Source organism: Aptenodytes patagonicus, chromosome 2 (genome assembly GCF_965638725.1).
Source record: "Aptenodytes patagonicus chromosome 2, bAptPat1.pri.cur, whole genome shotgun sequence".
Classification (NCBI taxonomy): Eukaryota; Metazoa; Chordata; class Aves; order Sphenisciformes; family Spheniscidae; genus Aptenodytes; species Aptenodytes patagonicus.
In genome coordinates, this window is record NC_134950.1 from 136,411,520 (window position 1) to 136,435,860 (window position 24,341).

General features: G+C 41.3%; 1 protein-coding gene across 1 annotated transcript in view; it reads left to right on the forward strand.

Annotated features, from left to right (window-relative positions):
• RAPGEF5 (Rap guanine nucleotide exchange factor 5) overlaps positions 1-24,341 on the forward strand; it is a 163,927-nt gene that overhangs the window by 127,284 nt on the left and 12,302 nt on the right. Inside the window, exons 13-23 of the mRNA XM_076331350.1 lie at positions 607-751; positions 2,671-2,768; positions 3,560-3,590; positions 4,532-4,610; positions 7,651-7,800; positions 10,532-10,629; positions 12,438-12,560; positions 13,785-13,963; positions 17,312-17,402; positions 20,127-20,177; positions 21,265-21,352. Coding sequence (XP_076187465.1) covers positions 607-751; positions 2,671-2,768; positions 3,560-3,590; positions 4,532-4,610; positions 7,651-7,800; positions 10,532-10,629; positions 12,438-12,560; positions 13,785-13,963; positions 17,312-17,402; positions 20,127-20,177; positions 21,265-21,352 — 1,133 coding nt within the window. The remainder of the gene's footprint in view (positions 1-606; positions 752-2,670; positions 2,769-3,559; positions 3,591-4,531; positions 4,611-7,650; positions 7,801-10,531; positions 10,630-12,437; positions 12,561-13,784; positions 13,964-17,311; positions 17,403-20,126; positions 20,178-21,264; positions 21,353-24,341) is intronic.

Below are 24,341 nucleotides of genomic sequence, written 5' to 3' on the forward strand. Positions count from 1 at the left end.
TCACCTAATAAAAGAAAGAATAGCAAAGGGACAGGAAAAATTTAAAAAGTGGGTATCTTCTGTCATGTGGTGTTTCTGCTTTGTGAATAGAGAACAAAGGTGGAAATAGATTCTTTCACTTTTTTTTTTTTATTTTAATAGTGTTATTTCTGCAGATAGTGTAATTTGTGCAGGAAAAAAGAAACTGACTTCCTCTGCCTGGGTTTTTTGTTGTTGTTAATGATGTATTGTCCTCCTTCCCACAGACATTCACGTTGGCATCGGTGTGCAGGACAAAGGTTCGTTCCCAGTTCTGCAGAAAATATATGACTCAACATTGTGTAATTCCTTTTGAATTGATTTTATTTTTATAGACTCGCCTTTCTAATCTATAAAGGGAAAAAAATCCTGTTGGCGCAGAGGATGAACTGACATTTCTATTACTGAGAATTTCATTCCAGAAAGTTGATGAAAATCCTAAAGCTTCAGACAGGATAAAACATTTAAAACTGAGAAATGTAGTGAAAAAATCTTCCATTAGCAAACGAGATGATTGCAAAGTCTTTTCCATCACTTAATTTTTAAGTTTCAGTGAGACCTTATTATTTGTTCCTTAACCTACTGTACCTATTGTGCTAAGAACCACCAAGGGAAAGAAGACGACTCTGATGTGTCCTGCAGGAAACGAAAAGTCTTGCATTTGGTGTCTCAGTGGACTTCTCTCTACAAAGACTGGTTACACGAAGATGAGCATTTAAAACAATTTTTAAAGGTATTGAAACACTTTCTGATGCATTTCAGCACTGTTTAATTAACACACTGTGTCTAAAAAGCCCCAACAGCAAAATCTAGAAAGCATAATTTTTCATACTTAAATTTTCTCCATGAAATCTACAATACAAAGTGATTTACATGTGTCTTCCTTGAATGCCTTAGAGATAGTCAGTTTGAACAGAAAATCTGTAATGTCAGTACATTCAAAGTCAAAAACATTACTTTCAGATATGAAACTTGCAGAACTCCATGCTCTCTAGAAAATGAGAAAATTTAGGAAGGTAAGAAACCTACAAAGACTTGGAGGTTCCTTGGACACACTGGTCATGTCTGCCAGAACAGGGTCTACAGTCGGTATCCAGAGGATCACGGGCGAAGAGAGAGTTTTGTTGTCCTTGTAAGAGATGCTACTTGGAGGAATGAAATGCTATTCCACAGCGTTTGTCAGGTGCACGTGGAGAGCAGCACAGCTTTATGTATTTTTGATAAATAAAAGTATGTCCTTACTTATTAGCAATGATCTTCTGATCTTTCTGAATGAGTTCCAAAAGCTTTTATAATTCCCTTGTAAATTTGCAAATAGCCATGTTCTCGCTGACCCGAGATCCATCTGGTTGTTGATTTTCCCCCCACTGCTGGTTGAAAGATGAAAGTATTTCAGGAGACTTTGCTGGATCTTTCACCTTTTCTGATGACAGACCCTTTGTCTGCAACTGGAGATCTTCTTAAGGGCCTTTTTGCTCTCTTCAGTCATTTGCTCAAGACAAAGGGATGAAACATTGAACTAAATCTGGAGAAAGTTTTGAGCTTCCTTTTTTTGTTTGTTTGTTTTGTTTTTGGAGTAAGACACACTGCATATGGATGCAGAGACCTTAGGATTTTTGCTGTTTGATAGTAGGTGTGTAGTGCTGTACTGGAAAGGGGGCATCATTCCAGCCATCAGTTAGGTGCGTTGCACCTGTCTTGACGCAGGGCCTGTCTTTCTGGCCATGGAGGTGTGTGACTCTCTATTGCCACACAATTTCTCTGCTTGAGGTTCCTGTGCAATATTAAACAGCAGTAATGTTAACGATGGTTGAAGTTATACGTGCAGGCACAATATATAGGATTCTAATCCAGAATAATTTGTGCTGAGATTTATGAATGTAGGAGTGTTAATTGGGCTAAAGCAAACCTGATGACTCAGCTTATACATATGATCCTCATTTTCTTGGAAGGGAAAGAGAAGGATCTATATGCAGATTCTGAAAAAGTATAGAGAAAATATTTCCTACAATTTCAGTCATGAAAGCTGATTCAATTTATTTACCTCTTATCTGAGGCAGTGCCTTTTACATTTAACTGAGGTTCCTGATTGATGATATTCAGACAATGCCTCCCCCAAAAATACGAGGTAGAGTTTATTTATTTATTTATTGGTTTACAACTAGGAGTATGTTGTTATTTGTTTGTGAGAGACTTCAATTCAATTTAAAATGCATGCAAACAGGAAAAGCAAAGGATAACATTCTCCATTTTAAAAGTCTTAATCAAATGAACCTGTTTGTTACCATTTTGGATAAGTGATGATGGTGTGGTATGTTCTGATGCTTCAGAATGTGTTCTTCTGACCTAATCCAGATTTCACGTAACAGCCACAAGTGCCGTTTTAAATCTTCCTGTTTGCAGACTAATGAGTGTCAACATTTTGCCCTCTTGCTTGCCAATGATACAAAGAGTGTTTCTCCAAAGGCAAGCTGAATATTGACCAGTCTGGAAATTTAAACAGGAACACTCTCTTCTTGTGGGTCTTGCATAAATATAATGATGAAATTTGTTTCAGTAGGCTAGTGCCTGAATTGATTTAGACGGCTGATGTGATGCCTTAGATTTATGTTTGAGTTATCAGATGTTTGCAGATACTGTTTTATTTTGTAGACGATATACAGGAATGTGTTAGATGATGTGTATGAATATCCCATTCTTGAGAAGGAACTGAAAGAATTTCAGAAGATACTTGGGATGCATCGTCGTCAGTAAGTATTGATTATATTTGTGATGAAGTCTCCTTTTATTTAGAGTGTAATTTATTTTTGTTGTCATCTTGCTGTAATTCAGTAAAGAGAAAGTGGTGAGTGATACAAGTACTATATTCATTTTTACAAATCATCTCTTCTTTAAACTAAAGGTAGATTATTCAGTTTTCTCTGATGTTTGTTGGGTGATGTGTGTGGTTCAACAGTCACTCCCATCAATTTTGGTTGGGATGACTTGCAAGTAGAGTGATACTTTGTGGAAAAGCTGGCAAAATTTCCCTCAGAAACTGCAGTCTGTGACTTCAGGTGATATATTCATTCTCACTCTCTCTCTGCAATCTGCAGTACTGAGAAGCAAATCTCTTTTGCAATAGTTGTCTCAGGGTTATTATTTTAATAATAATTATGGTATTTGTAAAAGATATTTCCTTGGCATGTTTTTCCAACAAATGGAGTTTGTTTCTGTGGCTTCGCCGTTGGCGAAGTGGAAAGAGCTGTGTCCCTGAGGGTGACCCTGACTGCTTACCCCGGGGGCCCGAGCTGTGTCCGTGTTCTCGGGCAGCTCACGGGCTGGCAGCATTGCTTTTCACTACATCAATTGTATAAGTCACAGAAAAGTTTCCTGGCTAAGCCAGACACCCTTAGCTTTCCCTGAAGGAGCTCTACAGCCATTCTGTAGTGACCATTTAATGTTAAAAGCTTTCTGATGTTGTAAACTTTGTAATAGCTAAAACTTCCTTTTCCTAATCTTTGGCTGGAAAGAATAATTTGGATTTTCCTTTTTCTTTCAGCACTGTAGATGAGTATTCACCTCACCGAAAGGTAACGCAAACCTGATTGTTACTGATTGCTAGATAGCTTATCATCTGACTTTCTTCCCCTCTGCCCACTTCCCTCTCTTTTCTTGACTTCTCAATTGAAAGTGACTGGTGGCCAAAAACATGACAGGATACATCAGTGAGGTTAGACCTGCAACGTTGCTTAAGGAATTTTTTTTCCTGTCAGTGCTGCCTGGATATCAGCTGTGTGAGCTAACCTGCAGCGGCTGTGACAGTATTAACGTTCTTAACAAGATGCTCTGAGGCGTCAGAATTCAGGAGAGGCCTGGGAGCATCTCCCCACTGGGCTGGAGAGATGTAGCAACCTGGGCAAACCAGGCTGAGCACAGGCATTGACTACGGATGTCAAGTAGACAGAGCAAAGGGGGGATTTGTTGTGACAGGGACAGAGAAAGAAAGAGAGGAACGTGAATCTGTCTATTTAACCGGAGGGAGAAGATGCAGCCGGAGAAAGTTGGTGTACAAACTGCACAGAGGTGAATTACTGTGCTCGTCAGATTTACTGGGCTGAAGCTGAAGTGTGTAATAAGCTTAGAATGTTACAGCAGAAATGTGGAAGGCAGAACATGAGATTGTAGTGAAACTGCGAAATAGGCTGATGGGTACATAGGAAACATATATAAGAATAGGTGTATAAGAAATGGGCTCTGAACACGGCTACAGAGAACCTTGAATTGTGTGGGCTGCTTAGCTTAGGCATGTCCCGCTTCCTCCAAAATCCCCACCTTGGTCATTATTTGGTAAGGCAACTCCCAGTTTACTGATCCAAGAAAGGGTGGGTGGATTTCCTATACAGAAACCTTTTTGGCCAGGTGTATGGGCTGAATGCTGTGTTCTGTGAATTACTGCTTTGTAAAGGGCAGGGATGCAAAGAGTCACTGTTGTCTCGTTTTCTTTTTCCGCTCCCCACCCCCCCCTTCACAGAATAAAACCTTTTTCCACCAGTTCAGTCTAAAGGAGAACTGGCTGCAGCACAGAGGAACCATGAATGAAACAGAAGAAAGTAAGTATGATTGAAAGAGTGGAGGAAAAACTCCAAAACTGCAAAATTGTTTCTCAAGGGCTGCCCATAATGTAGATTTTTTTAACTGACATACAGCTTCTGAACAGGACCTTAGGGCCACAAAAGAAGAAAGATTTGACTGTGTAAGGTTACCTACTTTGCAGGCGTTCAACAGTGACACGACATCTCAAGGGCTTTTCCCCCCTGTTCGGTTCCTCCAGCAGCCCTGTAGCAGAGCTGTGTGTCTCCCAGGAGTGCTGGCAGCCCACTCACCGGACGTTATTCCTGCTCTATTTCATGCTCTCGGTCTCTTGACCTAGATCTTGGTTGCAAAAGGTGAATGAATAAGCCTGTCACATGAAATAGGCGAGAATCTGCTAACTCTGGGAACCTGCCTTAGTTCCGTCTCTCCTTGAAAACATCTCCGTGTGGAGTGCCAGGTGCCACTTTGCTTTAATGTCAACCATTTCAAAGTGCAATTTCGTTTCCTCACTACTAATGCAATAACGCAGTGAGGCTGTTGCCATCCCATAATGCCTGTGCAAGGAAGGAGGCAGAGAGGAGGATAACGCCGTGTACACAAGCAGAGAACAGGCAGAAGGACCTCCTACCTGGAAGTCTCGCCTTGGACGATATATCTTCATTTCTCACTGGGAACAAATCTCCGGAAGTTCACTTGGAGTCAGGATATTTTTAGTGCTCATTTGTGACAGAATAAAAACTGAGCTCCTTCAATGCCAAGTCTTTCCACACAATATGTGCTGCTGATAGATATCCTCTTTCCGTGCTTCAAATACAGGTTTATTTGAGGTTTGTGTTATTAAGGCTGCTTCTAAAAATGTTATTTCTGGATAAGAACCCCCAAACTCATTCTTCTTCGTAAAAAGCCTGACACAGCTCGTGGGTGAGTGGGGAGGGAAGTGTACTGGCACCAGAGAGGGGACAGGCTGCGTGGCTATGGGGACAAGAAGGGCAGGAGCCAGCAAGGCCAGCCCTGACTGGGTTAAACTGCTTTCACCTCTCTCCTTGAGAGCATGAGCTACAGAAAGTGATGGGGTTGAGGGAATGAAATAGCAAAAGTGGAGTTGGGGAGAGGAAAGACAGGTGCTGGGGGTGGACATCTAAGTCGGTGTGGTGGAGTGCTGCTGACCAATGGCGCTTGTGGAGGATGGGTTTGTCCAAGTCAGACCATGACACTTGACTGGAGGCATTTTCTCTCCTAATGTAAGCGTTATCAGGGTGACTTGCAGCCTATGGCTGCTTCCTCCCACTGGCATTCCCTCCTGCATCTCACAGAGGAGCAGCACAGGCTCCTGGAAGAGATGACATGGTCCATGCCAATAGATGCCACAGATAGGACATTTGAAAGGTACGCGGGGGAACAGGCTTTGGATAATCGGTATGATGGTTGTGCTTGAGGACCTGACCTGTAGGTTGGTTTAGTTCAATGTTAAACAAAGGATATGTCAATAGCCCAGTTATAAATTAACATATTGCTGTCATCTTCCCCTCCCGAATGACAGAGAGGAGGAGATTTCAAACAAATTCACTGTAGGCAAGTTGTGTTGCACTCTACATATGGAGTCCAAATATTCCTGTCAGATTTTTCAAAATTTATTTTTCTACCTAGTAATTTAGAGTGCAATTTGATGTCTCTATCTTTTCATGAGTTATATCCATTCTGAAGAGAGATTCTGCCATAGGATGAGCATCTGATTTACTGTCTGTCAGCAGAGACAGGTTAAGAAAAAATTATAAAATCAAATTACTTTTCTTCTCCAAGGGTAAATGCTAAGTTCCTCCTTCTTTCTCATCTTCATTTTTTCTTTACTACAACACACAAAAAAGATATTCACGAGGATAGAGTTCTTAACCGCATCTGGCATGGTCTCGGTTAATGAAACTGCCCTGAAGCCATGAAGATTTGTAGGACAAGCAAAGAGCTATTGCTACATACATCTGTCAATAAAAATAATTTAAAAAATACAGCATTTCTGGAGAAGAAAAGTTTTGTCTTATACTGACATGGTAGCATCCTGTCCACAATAAGAAGTACTGGAATAGAAGGAAATGGAAAGTTTAATTAAGCACTGAAGTGAGTATGAAACCAAGAGTTGTGGCAGTTCTTATTAGCAGATGTTGTAATTTTTGAAATATTTATGCAAGTCTGCAGCTCTGTTTCTTCCCTTTTAAGTATGGCAGCTGTTTTTCAAAGAACTGGCTGCAGCAAACTCAGCAAAAGATATTAACCTAAAGTTCTGGCAAGCAGAGGGAGCATACATCCCTTTTTGTAGCAGAAACAAAGTACTAGCTGAGCTGACCACAGCATTGCTGCTGGGAATCTCCCTCTCAGAGCCTAACCAACTCGTGGATTTCAGTGGAAGTGATGAGCCCATGGAATTTCTCCAAACCAGTCCCTTTTATGTGTGCTGCAAGTGATTCAGGGAAAGAGTTGTCAGAACTAATTGCATTGCTGTTCAGGCAGCCTCTGCTGGTGCTAAAATACCCTGGCAATGCAAGTAGTTTAGATGTCTAGACAGATAAGCTAGTGGGAGTGGTTGAAGAGCATGGAGTGCTGTTCTTGCGAAGCCTCTTGTTCCAGGTGGAAGTGGAGGTCCAAAATCATTTCTGCAGCGGATATGAAATATACTGAAAGGACGGTGATTTATCTGAACCTAAAAGGAAGGGAGAAAAGATGGCAACAGCTGAGTTTGCAAAGATGATAGGCAGTAGGGAAGGTTGTGACAAATCCTCATAGTAGGAAGTCTTAAATAGGTATTGCTGAAACGCAGCTGTGGGGGTGTCTGTTTCCATTTGCTTAGCCCTCTCATTTCCCAGAGAGAGGAGGTGGGAAGGGGGAAAATGGTGACGTTTATGCTTAGTTTCATGTCCTTGTAGGTCAGGGTACAGCAGCCACCGTTCCTGCAGCCGCAGCAGCCAGGCAGCTGAGGCATTGCCATGGTTGGGTCTGCAAGATTCTCCCCTGCTCTATTCAGGTGCCTCTGCCTACTGCTGAGTGTGTCTTTCTTCCTTTGTGCAGTTTTCTGCCGTGTGTATATAACAGAGCACTCCTATGTCAGTGTGAAAGCTCAAGTATCCACTTCAGCGCAGGAGATACTGAAGATTGTAGCAGAAAAGATCCAGTACCCGGAGGAGGAGTTGGCGCTGGTGACAGTCACGTTCTCGGGCGGTAAATAACTTCCCTTCATCTGATTACTTACCTTTTAGTGCATCATGTAAGGGAGGGCTGACATTTTCTGGTGCAAGGATACAGCTGTTCCTGTGCAGGCCCACAGCTGGATGACCACAGGAACAATGAGGAGCTGCTTTCCAGAGAGTCGTTTCCATGGCAACAGCTCATTCTTGGGTACCGTCAGATACGGCATCTCCTCGCTGGGAAGGGAGTGCAAAGGACTCTCAGTCTCCAGCAGTACTGCAAGATTTTATTTTTTCCCCACAGATAAATCTCCTACTTTTGCACTTAAATTAATTTGGAAGGTGATGAGGCATGGTTTGCTTTAAAAATATAAAAGGGGATAACAAATGCTGTATGCGTGGCTGTTTCCTTGTTTACGGCATGGGTAATGAATATGCTCCAGCAGAAAGGAGGGAGACATGTATTTGCACAGTTGAGATACTGAGAGCAATCTAAGCAATATTTTGTAAGCAGTCTTGCTTACAACTGACATTTTTTGCTTATTATTTTAGTGTTTCTCATTGAACAGAAAGGCTTATTGTCTTTTTTAAGGAAGACCAGACTGATCATGGGCTGATAATAGGGACCAGCCAAGCCCCCAAGATTTGCTTTGGTGTCTGTCAGGTCTCGAGGTCTTCAGTCAGATTGTTTTGCTCATTGTGGTGTCTTTTGGCTCTTAGGGAATATAAAGGAAGCAATTTAACTAGGTGCATAGAAATGCCAAGCTGGATCTACAAAAAAAGGTCTAAGAGTTTAGAATATCTTGGCCATATTCTCAGATAACGTTAGTTGGTGTTGATCCCCTGGGACAAAGGGTGCACCCTTAAAGATATGGCACTCATTCTTACTTCTTTGTCAGTCTAGTTAAATGAAATACAGACAAATGCTGGCTTGTTCTGTTTGTTTATTTGATTCGGAAGTGGAAGGTTACATTTTTCTCCCCCACGCCGAGCTCAGTTAAACAACCGTTTTTCTGCAGGGCACCGGTGTGGGTGGCAGGGAGATGGTGCCCTGCTCCGGCTGTCGAGAGCCTGGGCACGGAGTGGCCACGCGGGAGCATTGCATATAGGCGTCCTGGCCAGCTGGGTTACATCATTTGCAGGCACACTCCTTTTACCCTTGTGTGTGCCCAGACTTGCCTCCAATGCATTTTGCAGCACTGCAAGATCACTGTGCTGCTGCTGTTTTTCAGGTCTTGTGCTCCTGTTCAAGAGCAGGGCAAGTTCTGCTCTGATTGATAGCGATAAATCTGGTGCTAACTGCCTACTTAGCTAAAGAAAACCAACAATTCATAAATAATGAAACACACTATTACCTCTAGACCACATTAGTTCCCGAGAAAGCCACAGAACAGCAGTGGTGGCCACTTGGCTCTTTAGTAAGAAACAATAATTAAAATGCAGGTACAATAGGACTGTCATTTGTACATGACCATTGTAACCCCCAAAATGTTATTTAGTCACATTGCCTGAATTAATTGGAGATACCACAATTTCAGTATCCTTGTTTTTATGCATTGGCACGCCTCTGCTGCGAGCAATAAACGCCAGCCTGCCATGCTTTCTTTTTTCTTTGTTTTTTTGCTGTTTGCATGACTCAGAACTGTCATCTGCCATCCACTTGGAGGGCAGCATTATGAGCATTGGAGAACGTGTTTCTATTGTACTGAAATGAATGAGCAAGCTCTTTTTATTCAAAATTATGTAGAAAAAACATACTGGTAGTTCAACATAAATGTATCTGGTGTCAGTGTGAGCATGGATAAGAGGGAAAACAGTTTGAAATGGTGTTTGGCGCTCAGAGTCCTCCTGGTCCTACTCCTCCCTCATGGGCAATGAAAAGTCCAAGGTAGCTCTCGACATGCTTGTAGTGCTTTTGGGTCTACATTAATACAGTCACTGTAATCAAATCTCATGTGTCAGGTCTCCAGAAGATTACTTGGAGCCCGCAGGAAGAGACAGTTTTCCCAGGGCAGTTTTTTAGCTGTGTTCTGGGTTTTGCTTTATTTTTCCCCACACCTTTCTCTGGTGCATCCAAGAATGCCCAGAGCTGAACCAGTTCTCTGGAGTGGAGGGAAGAAAAAAAAGTTCCTTTCTCTTTGCTACCAGTTTGGTGTGTCCTGCTCTCTTACTCAAATGTTTCCTAAATGAATTACTCTAGATCTGGAAGAATTTCTTGTACATACCGTACTATCAAGGACTCTTCAGCTCTGCTCCATGGGGTGAATTTCATGGCATTGTGATCCTTTAAACTTCTTTTCCTGTTGAATGGCCATGGCTACTGATGACATCTCCACCCCTGCTCTTGTCTGCCAGTGACACGCAGCAGCTCAGTCTCTGGAGGCCGAGACACTTTGCTCTAACAAAAGTCACCGCATTTACAGTAGATACACTGGATTGAAATGAAATGTTCTGTAATGCCTAGGAGGTTAGACTAGATGATTCAAGGGTTTCTTTCTGTTCTATCCTATGTGAAGTCCAAGTTGAAAGCAGATGCTGGAAGCTTCTGTGCTCTAGTCCAGCGTCAGAGACATCTTGCCTTTATTGTGCCTGAATAATGTGGAGATGACAGTCCCATGCTTGGTATATACACAGGTCTGAGTTTGAGGCTTAGTTAAATTCTAAATTGATGTGGCTTTACAAATATATTTGTAATGTTTTTCTCATTTATATACAGCTTTTACTCCTTTTCTGAAGGTTCTGTGTTTTGTTTTCTGTTTTTACAGAAAAACATGAACTACAACCAAATGACTTGGCTATCTCAAAATCTTTTGAGTCATCCAGTCGTATGTTTGTCTACCGAAAAGATCTGACTGATTCTTTGGTAAGGATGTGTGTTGTATACTTCCCATTTTTCATTTGTCTGACTCCACATCAAGAGCTTACTATTCCTCTCAGAGGGCTTTCTCAATACAGAATTTTTTTTTTGCTTCCTTAGTAAAGCTTACTGAGCTGCTCTATACCTGAAAAAAGGTATCTTGCATTAACAGCTGTTATTTGACTGAACAGTAATGGAATTTGTTCATCAGTTTCAAATAGACCAAAGCTTCTGTACAGCTTAAATCTTTCAGTCTACTTCAGCCCGGAAAAGCTGACTTGTGCTTGTACAGGACTGGATGGGATAAGGATTATTCAGGGCCTGTGTGACTTCCCCCCCCCCCCCTTGTGCCTCTGTAACACTTAAAGTGGCTGGTACATAATCATACAAGGTGATGGACAAACCGTGGAATTACTACATGTAGAAATAGATGTCATGTGAGTTCTACCAAAATTACTGGGCAAAAGTGTGACCCCAGTGTTGTGGCAGCCACATGGTCAGTCTGTGGCTGGCATATATCGCTGGTGGTATCTCTTCTTCCCTTCCTTCCTTCTGTCTGTCTCTCCATCCTCTCGCTGGTGCTGGGGAGGGGAGCAGGTCGAAGGGCAGCATGTCTCTCATTCCCTCTGTCCTCAGAAACCGGGATTGCAAACTCTCTCTCCCCCCATGATTTCCCAAAACCTTAGTGAGGCACTCAAAAAATTAATCAGGCACTCAATTAATCAAAAAAACAGTCAGGCACTCAAAAAATTAATCTTTCAGTAGTTTTCTGCTAATCACGCAGCTGTTTCAAGGAAAGCGCAGGGACGGTATCGCAACTGACTTTTATGTGTTGTCAGTACCACTAGGGTCTGTGCATTCATCCTGGGGATGAGAAATGTCTATTTACATTTTGTTGGATCAATGTGCCCCGAAGAGCTGACATGCCGCTATCATTGTAATCTGTCATCCCCATTATCTCCGGAGTTCTAGCCACCTCTAAAAATGCTAATATTAAGGGAAGGTTTCCAGTGCAGACAGGTGACAGCCAATCTAGTTTCATTAGTTACATAATAAAAATTGCAAAACTTGCTGTAACTGTCAGAAATATAGCACCAAAGTAATGGCTTAACAGATAAGAATAATCTTTCATCTTGGCAGATGGTTCGTGTGCCAAGTTTCAGCCTGATGAGGTAAAAAAACCCAAGAGAAATGCAAACCTTTGAAAATCCAAGCTAATAATGGAAATGTCAAATGACCCTTAATACCAGCAGTACCAGTGCACTCCACAGTAATATCCTAAGTAACTTTTATGAATCAGGACCCACAGTGTTTTACAGTTTGGTGATTACATTTGGAGTAAATTAATCATAAAATGAATGGATTTATGTTATTTGTAAAGGTGAATTGGTGGGCAAGTTGTGTGCATTTATTCTAAATCCGGTGTGCTTGCAGAATGATTCCTTTATCTTATAATACAAAAATTTCCTGGTGTCTTAATTCAGATTTTATTTTCTGATGGCTTCAGGGATTTTATTTTCATTATGCTGTCTGCTTGGTCAGTGTTTTATACTCAAGGTTTAGAGAAAGAGAGACAGAGGGAGAGGCCTAATCCAATAGGAAGTCATTGATCCTATTGACCCATTTCCTTTTTCAAGCTATTTATTAAATAGGCTATAACGCCTTGATTTTGATTAGTGGGGGGGAAAACTCTCAGAGTGCACTTAGAGAAGATTACTTACTCAGCTCTGTTTTGTACCTTGGTCCAGTAGCTGTTTCATTGCAGAACTTTTGGCATTTGCTCAGGATTTTTTTGCTCTTGGCTATTGATTTAGAACCCATTTGCTGAAAATGAGGAATTGCAGCAAAGGTCTGTGAGAATTTTGGGAATCAACACCTGGGATCTTGCCTTAGAACTAACAAACTTTGACTGGAGCCTCTTCAATGCAATTCATGAGGTAAGAAGCACCATGTCCATTTCCAGGTATATTACTCTCATGTAGCATTGAGCCATTATGATTTCCTGACGTTGCACCAGCATTTTGGAGCATCAGTATTCCTTGGTGCTCAGTTCACTGTCATGACAGTATGATTTGGCAGTTCTTAGTAGTGGTGACATTGAATCAGGTCCAAGAGATGTGTTGTAATCCTTGATACTGAAAAAAATTGTTAAAGGTTTGTAACTTCCCTTTGCCAGGGCATCTCGTATGTTCCCTGTATACCTGGTGGGTTTTATTGACTTTTGCCTCAAGAGAGTAAAAAAGCATGTTTATTCTCTAAAAACTGTCTGTGTGAATATGTTATATATGCAGATTGTCCTTTGCACTTGATAATGTTCCGCTAGATATAGGACTCCAGAAATAGGTGTCCTTGATAGCACGTTAACCACAATAGAATTCACAATTTCAGCAATTTAGATGGTCACATTACTGTTCTTGTTAGGCTTCAGTGAGATAAAAAATACTGGGCAGACTTTATAAAATGGGATAATGGCCCACTTCAGTGCCCATTGGGTTGTTTCAGTGACTTTGATAGGTTCTCCTGTGAGCTGCTGAGTAAAATACACAGTTAACAGTACAAAATGTCACTTGAAAATATCATTCACTGAAAAGCATGGTGACTTTCTGAGAAAATGAATGGGAAATTCCCTTGCTTCTCATCAGATGCTTTACTTGATCTTTCGTTTCGGGTTCTTTTATTCAGGTTAGGCACTTTAAATCTAGCGCTGGTCAAGTTGTGGTTTTTTTGCACAGAAATCAATACCCACACCTCTGTTCCTGAAAACTTGGCTATTTTTAGGAAGAAGTTTGAATGGAAATTTTTCAGATTCTGCAATGGTCTGATATGGTTGCTTTTTCATACTGGAACAGAAGTGATGAAATACAGAAAGAGACAGATTGTTTGTGTCCTATACCTGGCTGTAGCCAGAAATGGAACTGCAGGAAATCTCACAAGAAAAGCACATCTTGCAGCACTTCCAATCCACCTGCCTACTGTAATAAGCCTTTAGACTTTGCTAAGCCAAACTTGGACCCTGAATCATTTGTGATTGGCTCATGGATAACAAAAAAATAACCATCTGTAACCAAGTCTTGTTTCAAAAACATACTTCTAAATAATTTATAATTAACTTACATTTAAATTGTTTTTATATCCCTATTAATGTTGTCACTGTCTTCCAGCAAGAGCTGATATACTTCACGTTCAGCAGACAGGGCAGTGCTGAAAACACTGAGAATCTCAGCCTTCTGCTTCAAAGGTGCAACGAGGTCCAGCTTTGGGTTGCCACCGAGATACTCCTCTGCAGCCAGCTCTGCAAACGTGTACAGCTAGTCAAAAAGTTCATCAAGATTGCTGCCCAGTAAGTTACTAAAGTTACCAAAAAACCCCCTTGAATTCACATGCTTTATTTGGTGGGATAGGAGAAGTAGGAGCAAGAGCAAAGAAAGAAAACTAATTTGTCATCCCATGTTTTAACAGTGTAGTAAGCATACCTAGATAAAACAGTCCATAAATAACAACAGCAAACACTGGCCAAAACTAGACGTGGTGGAGTATATGCTGCTCAAATCTTCCCCAGCAGCTTAGCTGCTGTATCTGCAGCATCAGCTGCAAAATCCCTGATGGTGCAGAGATATCTCCTTTCTTAGCAACGATAACCTAAGGACTGCATTACAAAACTATTTGAGCAGCAATGCAGTTATTCACCAAACACTACACGGAAACCAAAAAACTCTGTTACAATCTTAAAAGTCCTACCTCTAGAGGGGAAACTGGCTACAGTAAGCTGTTGCCCCATGTTGTCCTCTGGGGTACTCTTTTATTTATTGGAGTGGGGGTTCTTCATTAATTAGTGCAAGAATAGACCATCAAATCTATTACTAAATAGTGCTGGCATTTATTCTATGCCTTGGAACAGAATACAAATATATACTATACACAGAGAGTTCTTTTCTCTGTAATCACTCTTACTTTAGTAACCAAGGGAATGGAGCAATTTAAATATGTGCAACCATTCTCCTTGTCTCTTTCTCCACTTGTTCGTCTTCTGCAATATTTGAATATGCATGTTCATGGAAAATGTATAATTTGTTCCCTTCATCGACTGGGTTGATTTAATTTGCAAGGCACTTACATAGAAAGGACTGTTCTCTGCTGAAGCAGTGCCTTTGGTGAAATGAATTCTTCTAATCTAATCTAATCTAGTGTAACTCATAAATGTGATTTGATTTAGTTTGCAAGTTTATGGTATCCAGTAATACGCTCATTTTCTGCCTTATCAATGGCCAAGTTTGGTCCAATTACGTCAAAAACGGTTGGTTCTGCGTGCCTTGCTTGCACCACAGTAGCATTAATTTGCCTTCCAAGAAAAGCTTCATGTCTGTCCCACATGAATAGGGATATATTTGTCACCAGACTAAAATGTTGCTCTATTTGAATTAATTCCATCTCTGTTAAGTGAAAAAGTTGTGGAGACTAAATACAGTTGTCAGTAAACAATAGACAGGCTCTCCCAGTGCATTGCAGAAGCACCCATCATCGTGGCACGTAGATTGTGAAATAATGGATACACAAATAAGTGAGTGTGTAGTTTGCTTGGGAACTTTTTTTAATCAGAAAAACAGCTTTCTAAAAGAAGCATTATCATATCTCATCGATTCTGGAAGAGTTGATGAAAGAGGAACAGTTAGGGTGGAGGGATGGTATGCTAAGCACAGGACTCTCATCATGAGGCACAAGCCAAGCAGCCCTGCTGTTTCGTTTATGACTAAGGCAGAGAGGTAGGGAGCTGTGAGCCGCCCTGGCTGCTCCCTGTTCTCTGCTCCTAGATTGGGCCAGGAGTCTGTGTCTCTGACTTTCAGCTTGTCAGGAAAGCCCCAGGACTTAAGATTTCACGTTCAACGTTTGTGTGCTTCACTGTTGAGGAACACCTGAAGAAGATGGAAGGCTTTTACACAGTGTGCCAATACATAAAGGAGAGGCAGAGTTTTTGAAACATGGGTACCTAACGCTTCTGTTGATGAGCTAGTCTGAAATAGTAAACAAGTGATTTGATAGAGAAAATGGATTAGCATGTCGTTAGAAATGAACATCCTGAGGAGTTACAGAAACAGGTCAACACAGAGTTAGAATAAATGGATTACAACAGCAGTCTTGCTTCCCAAGCAGTGACTGACTGTAAAAGATGTACCTTCCCTCTACAGTTCTTTGTGAGAAGTGGGCCCATCCAATAGTCACTTTATCTGAGCTGTGCTGGACACCTTTCTTGTTTCGGAGTGAATTACCTTTGGGAGCTGCCTGACTTTAATGATAAAAGAAGTCTAAGCAACGAAGTTAGGATTAACTTTAAGACAGCTGAAGTGAAGTGAGAAATACACTGTCTCAAGATAGTACACAGCGATGAGTGCAAGCTTTATAAAACTTGTAACAAGTGCTGGTGTGTTTCCAGTCTAAGGCTTTGGCACATACTTTTCCCTGATGATAAATCCCAGTGAAGGCAGTGGATTCACTCATACTTAAAATTACCTTAGAAGAGGATTCTCTCTCTCACTCTCACACACACGCACATGTATGTTTATGGTGGTCTTCAAGAATCTGCAAGAGAAAGTGGAATCTTGTTGTTTGAAAAGGAGTCGATATTTCAGGATTTCAAATTTCCTCATGGACTAGAAATAAGAAGGGTCTGATCATATATAGTAAAATGTCAAAGAATAGAGGTATCAAGCAAATTCCACAGGGACCTGTATTGGAACCAGTGCTAACTGCAACTAATTTATAGGGATATGTAAACTGAACATTAATCAGATTTTTCAGACAATAAAAATGATGAGGGATTGCAAATGCATTGGAGGATAGAAAAAAAAAGAATGATCTAAGGAGTCTGGTGGCATGTGCAAACAACAGTAGGATAAGATTTAATTTAGATAGATGCAGAGTAATTCAGCTAGGGAATGCTAATACTGAGCTGAAGAAATAAATGCATGATTGTAAAGAACAGTACTGTGACAAAGGTCCTTGGGTGATAATAGATGACAAATTAAAGGCAAGGACAAAGTGTGATGCTGTTCCAAATAAATAATTTGATATTTGTTTTATACTTGCATAGGAGAAAGGTGTAAGAACTTAGATCCAAAACAGTAATTATATTTCTCCTTCCCTTCCCACTGTCTCACTACATCTCCTTGATAAGAAGGAAATGCGTGAGAGAAAAGTTAAAATAAATTACAAAGAATTCAATGAAAGATAATAACAATATGGAAAAGTGGATTGCAGGCCATGACTGCAGAGAGAAATTGAAGGAACCAATGATGTACAATTTATAGAAAAGATGAAAAAGGACATGAAAATATTTATAATACAACAGAATAGAGGTCAAGGAATTTTTCTGTATGGTAAAGGACAGCTGAGAGTAACTTGAACATTGAAAAGGGAAAATTACTTTTGACAGCAAAGGAAAAAAAATAACCTGCCAACAACAGGGTTGATGAGACAGTAGAACTTTTGCTAAAAAACTTCTTAGAAACCCCATCACCTAGACTGCAGGTGGTCATGAGAGGACATTTAACGAGTTCATTATGTGGAAGATGATTGTGTGTTAGTGCTGAGGGTTGAAATGGGACTCAGTAACCTAAGATACCTGTGCATTCCATTTATCTCTGATTCTGAGTACAAAAAATCAGAATGCAACGTTCATATTTTTATTCCACAGCTGTAAAGCCCAAAGAAATCTGAATTCATTCTTTGCTATTGTTATGGGTCTCAACACTGCATCTGTCAGCCGGCTGTCTCAGACCTGGGAGGTAAGACACATCTTTGTATGTTTTAGACCGTGTCAAAACCATTTCTCACAAAGGTTGTATACTGGTGAATTACCTTTTCTTTCTAATTACGGTTTTTTCATGCTGAAATCAAACAGGGAGCGAGTGTTGGTAGAGAAACTTCTCTGTGACCTGAAACCTTAGATACACAGCTATTCAAATAAAACTAAATGTGTCCTTCCAGAGCTTTTAAATAAGAACAAAGCAAGGAGATCTTACCCTCTTTAAAAAAAAAAAAAAAAAAAAGTCGGGTAAATTATCCTAGCATTTTAAGTAGATGTCAGAACAGAAAGTCTTAAAAAGGTGGCTCCAAACAAGCAATACCTTATTATGGAATAATTTCATTTAAAAAAAATACAAAGTATAAATAAACCCTTTTTAATTCTCCTTTATCAGCTCTTTTGCAGCTGCTCATCTTGAACAACAAAGTTAGGAAATGGGCCGTGAATAAGGAGCATACTGGAGAAGAGATTATCTGCTAAAGAAGCTACGGGTTGCTAGACAGAGCACAGAGCGTGGGATGTTTAGAGGAGGGTCCCACTGGGATCTGTGTTTATATTGTGGATTTTTTTTTTTCCATCCAAGTAAATTATTGAGTGGTAGTATCTGCAAGCTTATTATATCTGCTGATGAACCAAAAATTGGGGAAGGAGTAATTTAGTGTGATGGGGTGAAGCTTCATCCCTCCCCCATGCCCCCAACACCACAAGCGGGCAGTACTCAAAAAATATCAATCCGTAATACAAAGTGACAGAGAATGGCTGTGACCTCCTGCCTTGGAGATACTCTTGAACACCAACAGCTGAAACCAAATGGCCATCAGAGACTTACAAACCTATCTGACACACCGTCCAGAGCAAAGTTCCCCCTTAGCTGAAATCATGCATATGGAAACATCACTGCCTATGTCAGTGGTTTCGGCACGCAGAGAAACAGGTACAGTGACTGCGTCTGCAGGGAGGAGTTTACAGGGACTCAGACAGCCAAGGAGGAGCTAACTTTAAATAACAGGTAAAGCAAAAATTTTAGAAAAAACATACATACCTGAGGACGACGATACAGAAACCCTTTGTCTCTCCTACTTTTAAAATGCTTTGCCCACTAGGGAACATTTGCCCTTGCCTGCTCTTATGGGTTGCCTTCATCTCATTTCTCTGGGCTTTGGTAGGAGAGTGGAAGGGGCTAAGTATTGTATCAAAGGCACCCGGTGGCATTGGTGTAGATCTTTCCCGCATAGAAACATGCAGAACTCAGCTGTGTGGTGAGACCTCTCCGACGATTATGTGCTGCTGGTGGACTTCTCTCAGGAAGAGCAGAATATATTGCTTGTCTGAGCAAGGAGTGCATCTGCATATGTATCATTGTAAATATGTCCCATTTCTGTGTGTAAAATATTTATGAAGCCACATGCTTTTTTTTTAAATTATTTGTAAAACTTTACTGCACTGGAAATTTCAAAAGCAGAAGGTTATTTGCATTAGTAATGTGACTTCTAGAAAGTAGAGCAATGTTTATAAATTAATTTACATTTACATTACACATGTAAATGAAGCCACCTAAATTTAAGCAACCATTTAGACGCTAAATTATATTGGCTCTGCACTTGAATTCTTAAACAAGTAATATGCTCCTAAGCATACTCTACTTTTTTTTCTACAGTGTGCAGTGTTTTAATGAGCCTAACTTTCCCTGATTTAAGATATTAAAAATGTGCAATTGCAATTCCACATTCAGTTATTTTAGCATTTTAATCATACAACACATCCACTTAATCTTAATTGTTCTAAATCTCTTTTCTCTTGGTAGTGTCCTGGTGGCTGTCAGGATCTAAGGACAAAGACGAGACAGGATTTGTACTAAGAGAGGATATCTTTTACTAGACTAGCTAGTATGGTTGGAAAAAATAGACAGGCTTTAAGGTGCACGCATCCTTCTTCAAGTCCTAAATACCAGCAGCAAAACTCAAACTGAAGAACGATTGCTTTGAGTATAATGAGGTGAATCCATTAAAGCATCTTAGAGATAAAGGAACTGGATGCTCGTGGAGCAGAGCAGGTGTTAGCATGTGGGGCAAGAAGGTAGTTTATGTCTGGGCTCCCTTAGAAGGTGTTTTGTGCACCTCCCTGTGGGATTAGGGTGAGATACCAGAGATGGAGTAACCGTTTTTTAAGGAAAGTTCTTTTCTGGCACCAGCATGTGCCAGTAGTAACACTGGTCAGCACTGGGTGTGTGGTGTATCAAACAGCACTAAGCGTTACGCCTGTTAATTTCTAGAACTCATATTTTAGGCAAAGAGTGATTACAACAAATGATTTAACCTGGATGTGATTACACTATCTGAATTCTCAGTCTGTGTTACAATTTCTAACCTGATAGGGATATTAGGGTAAATGCAGCAGACATGGAAGCTAGGGAAGGAAATAAAAACAGGTGCTAACAAGCAGTTTCCATAAAAGATTGATGCAGGCCCCCGAGGTGAGGCTGCAGGGTCTGGTGCCTCGCTGGCATCACACTGAACATGGTCTGTAATTAGGGCTCTTGGAGCTGAGGAGCGGAGGTTAACTGCCTGTTGGTACTTACAGCAGGCACTTCACACGCGACAGTCTCATGGGGAAAAAAAAGCCTCAGCATTTTTCTGCCTATGCGTTTTTTTTTTTCTTAAATCAACTTTACTTTTTTTTTTTCTCTCTATTTTCTCCACTTCAGAAAATTCCTGGGAAGTTCAAGAAACTTTTCACTGAACTTGAAAGTTTGACAGTAAGTACGGTGTTGACAGCAGAACGGCATTGCCTGTCTTTACCTGCCTGCCTTCTTCCTAATTTATTTGGAGGCTGCCTGTCATTGTCTCGAGCTGGAACTTGTCATGTCAGATTTGCCGAAGGCCACGCAGCCCTCCAGAGCTCAGAAGTGGTCTCCAAACGCGAAAAGGAAAAAGGCTATATTACTGACAGCTGGAGGAAGGACAGAGAGAGGCGAATGTAGTGTCGGTTCCCCAGCATCAATTTGGAAGCTGTTCTTTTGCTATGGTGGTTAATCAGCCTTGATCCAAAGCAACATGCTGCGGATCGGGAGAAAAGGAGGACAGCTGAAGTTTAAAAAAAAAAAAAAAATCAAAATCCGAGGCTAAGGGTCTTTGTCACCATTATCAAAGCTGAATAAACAAGTGTTTCCTCTGGCTGTCATGGAAGTGGGTGCGTGGTGAGATCACTGCCTGGCGCGGGGAACATGAGATCCAGCCTTTAATGGCTGTCACGCTTCTGTACTTAGAGTCCTTTATAAATTAATGTGTTTTCAAGATTGCGTGTGAGCTGGTGTACAAAAATGTTCATTTATATGGGAAATTGAGATGACTTTTTGAATTACTTACACGACACCACTGAAACATACTCTCTTATTTTCTTTGAAAATCTCTGATATCTTCCATTGATCTGAGAGCAGTTTTTGTTGGGATTTTTTTTGTTGTTTTCATTTTTTTTTTTTTTAAAGAAGAAATTAATCAGCAATACATTCTGGGATACATTTTATGCTAGATAGTAAGCTGAAGAGCTTTTGCTAACAGAAATTTGTGGGGAAATTACAGAGCAGTCCAAGTGAATCTATTCTGCAGCTTACTCCCATTTTAGCACTGCTTCATCTAGAGGAACGTAATTGCTTTTGTTCCTTTCACTGTTTACATTTCCTGTTCAGTTTAGTAAGTCACCTAGCTTAGAAAACTATCTACCTCGTTTCCCGAAGAAGCCTTTTATATCTAAATCATGTTCAGATCATAAGCCCGTAATGGATTTAGAATTGCTCTTTTTATAGCCTATTGATTTTTCTCTCTATTACCCAAATGGTTTTGTAGGACCCTTCTCTGAATCACAAAGCTTACAGAGATGCATTCAAGAAAATGAAATCTCCGAAAATCCCCTTCATGCCCTTACTTCTGAAAGGTAATGTTAAAGCTTGGCTGCTCTTCTTCGTTGTGGTTAATTAAAATAAGTGTAAGGTGATTTTTCCTTCAGGTGGCCTTATGATAAGTATGTGGCAGATGTAGTGGTGTCTACAAGATAGCACTCGCTCTGGGTAATAAACAGCTGCCTTTTAAGACAGGGGGAAGATCGCAATTTTCACACCGGTTTCCAAACTTCATTACCTTCCCGTCAGGCGCGGGCAGAGTAGTGTGCCATTGCTTTGGCCACATCCTCCTCAGTGGAGAAGCGAGACCTTGCAAGCCCCTGAACGGGGCTGCCCGGCTGCATTGGGTGCACCCCCACAAGCAGCCTCGGCCACGCTGCTGGTCTGAGGTGCTCGCCCTGCCTTGCCGGGGTGAAACTACCTGGTGTCATCCTGAAGGCAGAACCTGCCCCATCTGTCTGTCCTGAGAGGAGGGGATTGTCAAGTCTCTTAGAGGTCTGAAAGAGATAAAAAAAATCTTATTTAAAAAAAAAAACAAACATTAAAAAATAAAACTACATGCTTAACTCAGTGAGCTGGGCAGCTAATTAAGTGGCAGGTATATCAAATATTCCGTTGTCTTGGAGTCATTAATTATTAATTGCCTTGTCTTTGAACATGGCAAATCCATTTGGTTATTCCTGTATTCTGAAAGTGTTCTCTTTAGGCTGTTTATTCCAACCTGCTGCTGCTCAAGTTTAAAATGTTTGAAGACAGTTCTCCAGATCAGTTGGTGACAGTTTGGGAGCCATCAGGCACTTCCCCTCTTTGCACACATAAAAGGAGTTTGCATTAATTCAGATGGATACAATTATCAAGGCTTCAAAATCAGTATTTTTTAAGTGTTCTCGAGTATGTCTTGCCTGCAAACAAAGGCAGCAAACATAAAAAAGGAACTTGTAGCAATGATGTTTGCACACCACTACAGTATGGTGTATAAGAACATGCACGTAAGCAGCATTCATGTCTCTCAAATATATTGGAGATAGCAAGGAGGCTTTGCAAAACAATACAGTCATCTTCTTCAGTACAGTGATCCATAAGGAGATGTTGCCAAGGTTGGTAATTCCCAAACTATTGCACAGTATAGGACTTTATTCCATGTCAGTCATGTTTGTATTAACGTTATTTCCAAGACCAGTAAAATAAGCATTGATAGCATAGAAATCATTAGTAACTCAAATAATTACTGTATTTCAACACAAGAGGAACAAAAGTAGTTTCAAGAAAAAACTGAAAATCATTAATAACCTTTAATTATAAAAAATAACTTTAGAGTGTCCTTTTAAAGTTAATTAAATTTAAATGTGGAGCTCTCTTACAGCACACAGACACAGCTTTTGACAATCGGGCAGATTTTTCAAATATGTAATAAAATACTGTGATGTACCCTTACAACATAGCTCACATGCAATTTTCTGCTCCGCTGAATTTATCTAGACTCTTAGTTGTTGGCTGCAAAGCAAATTTCTATTCCTTCCACCTCAGAGATATACACGTTGCTGTCATTGACTTAAAAAGCTGTGTGGAAATTTCTGCTTCTAGTGTAATTTTTTCATTAGAAGTGACAGACGGTTTTTAATTGCACTGACATAGAGACAAGTAATGCCTGTGTCCTGAAGCCATGTCCTTTCCCTGTCCCTTTCCCTGGGTGCCCCAAAGCAGCCCAGCAGAGGAGGTGTAGCAGGTCCCGCTCCCTCCTTTCCCCCTGATTTTTAGGATGCTGCCCAGGGGCAGAGAGGTGCTGGAGGCATCCCCAGAATATGCCGTGCTTGCCCCACTTGCTCAGGAGTGCCGGCTGGCATCCTGCGTGGCCAGGCTGATATCCTGCCTGCCCGAGGCAGACCCCAGCCCAGCCGCCCTGGGGGTGCGGGAGCTCTCCATCACCCCTCATGCACAGCTCTGCCTAATGAGTCCCAGCCCCGGGTTTCCACCAGCGTATGAAGCTGTTAACATTTCCATTCTAAGCAATTACAAAATGCCCCTCGGGCACAGAGCGAGTCTTTGAAACAAAAGGAAATAAATCAGGTTGGCTGTTTTGGGGGAGGATGAAGGGGGGCGGGGTGTGACGAAGCAGCCCCCAGTGTCAGCTGCAGCTTCCCAGTCCTAAAATCTCCCGAAACTAGGGGGACCAAGTGTGCATCAGAGGGAGTCCTAGAGGTGAGCACAGGAAAAATGCGCAGTTAAGAGATGCGCAGTTAGACTGGTGGGTTGGAGGTTGGCACCTCTGCTGAGAGGGAGACATTGCCTGTTTACTGTGTGCCATTTGCCTGCTGGCAGACACAGCTGTGACTTTTAAGAAGTCATGGTATTGGAGTGCTGTCTCATTAGAATAATGCCATCTCCTCCTGGTACTCCTGGGTGCCCGCACGTTCAGGAGAGAGCTGATAGGGGGCATGGTGGTGGTGCTCCTGCTAGTCTTTTCAGTGACCCAGAGGATGCACTATCAGAGGCAGAGCTTCAGTCCCCACAGGGAATCTGTCCATGTTCTTGGTACTTCCTGACCAAGACAGGTCTTGCTTTGTGTCCTAATACGCATTAGAAAAATGGAGAAAATGACGTCAATTTACTGTTTTAATTGTAATCTTAACTTAGCAGCATTTGTTTCGCCTGATATTCCCCCCCTCTCCAGTTCATTCCACTGTGTTCAGTTCCCTTCCTGGAGCCAAATACAGACTTTTCCTTTTCCTCTCACTGACCTTTCTGTTGCCTTTGCAAATTCTCTCCAACAACTCTGTGTAAAAGTGTTTCTTCCCTAGCCGTAACGCTTATTTCAAGGCTTTGAACTTCAGTTTGGTGGCTTGTGTTTAACTGTTGTTTAACTGCTGTGGCCCGTGTCTCTGGGGAGGACTTCAGAGTTATCGTGTCCCACAGAGAGAGGTGAAGGGGTGTCAGAGCAGACTGGTAGCTCTGCCCCCATGGAGCTCTGGGCTCAGGGACTGGCCAGCCCCAGCTCGGGCACAGCCATGGGCAGCGTGGCCGGAT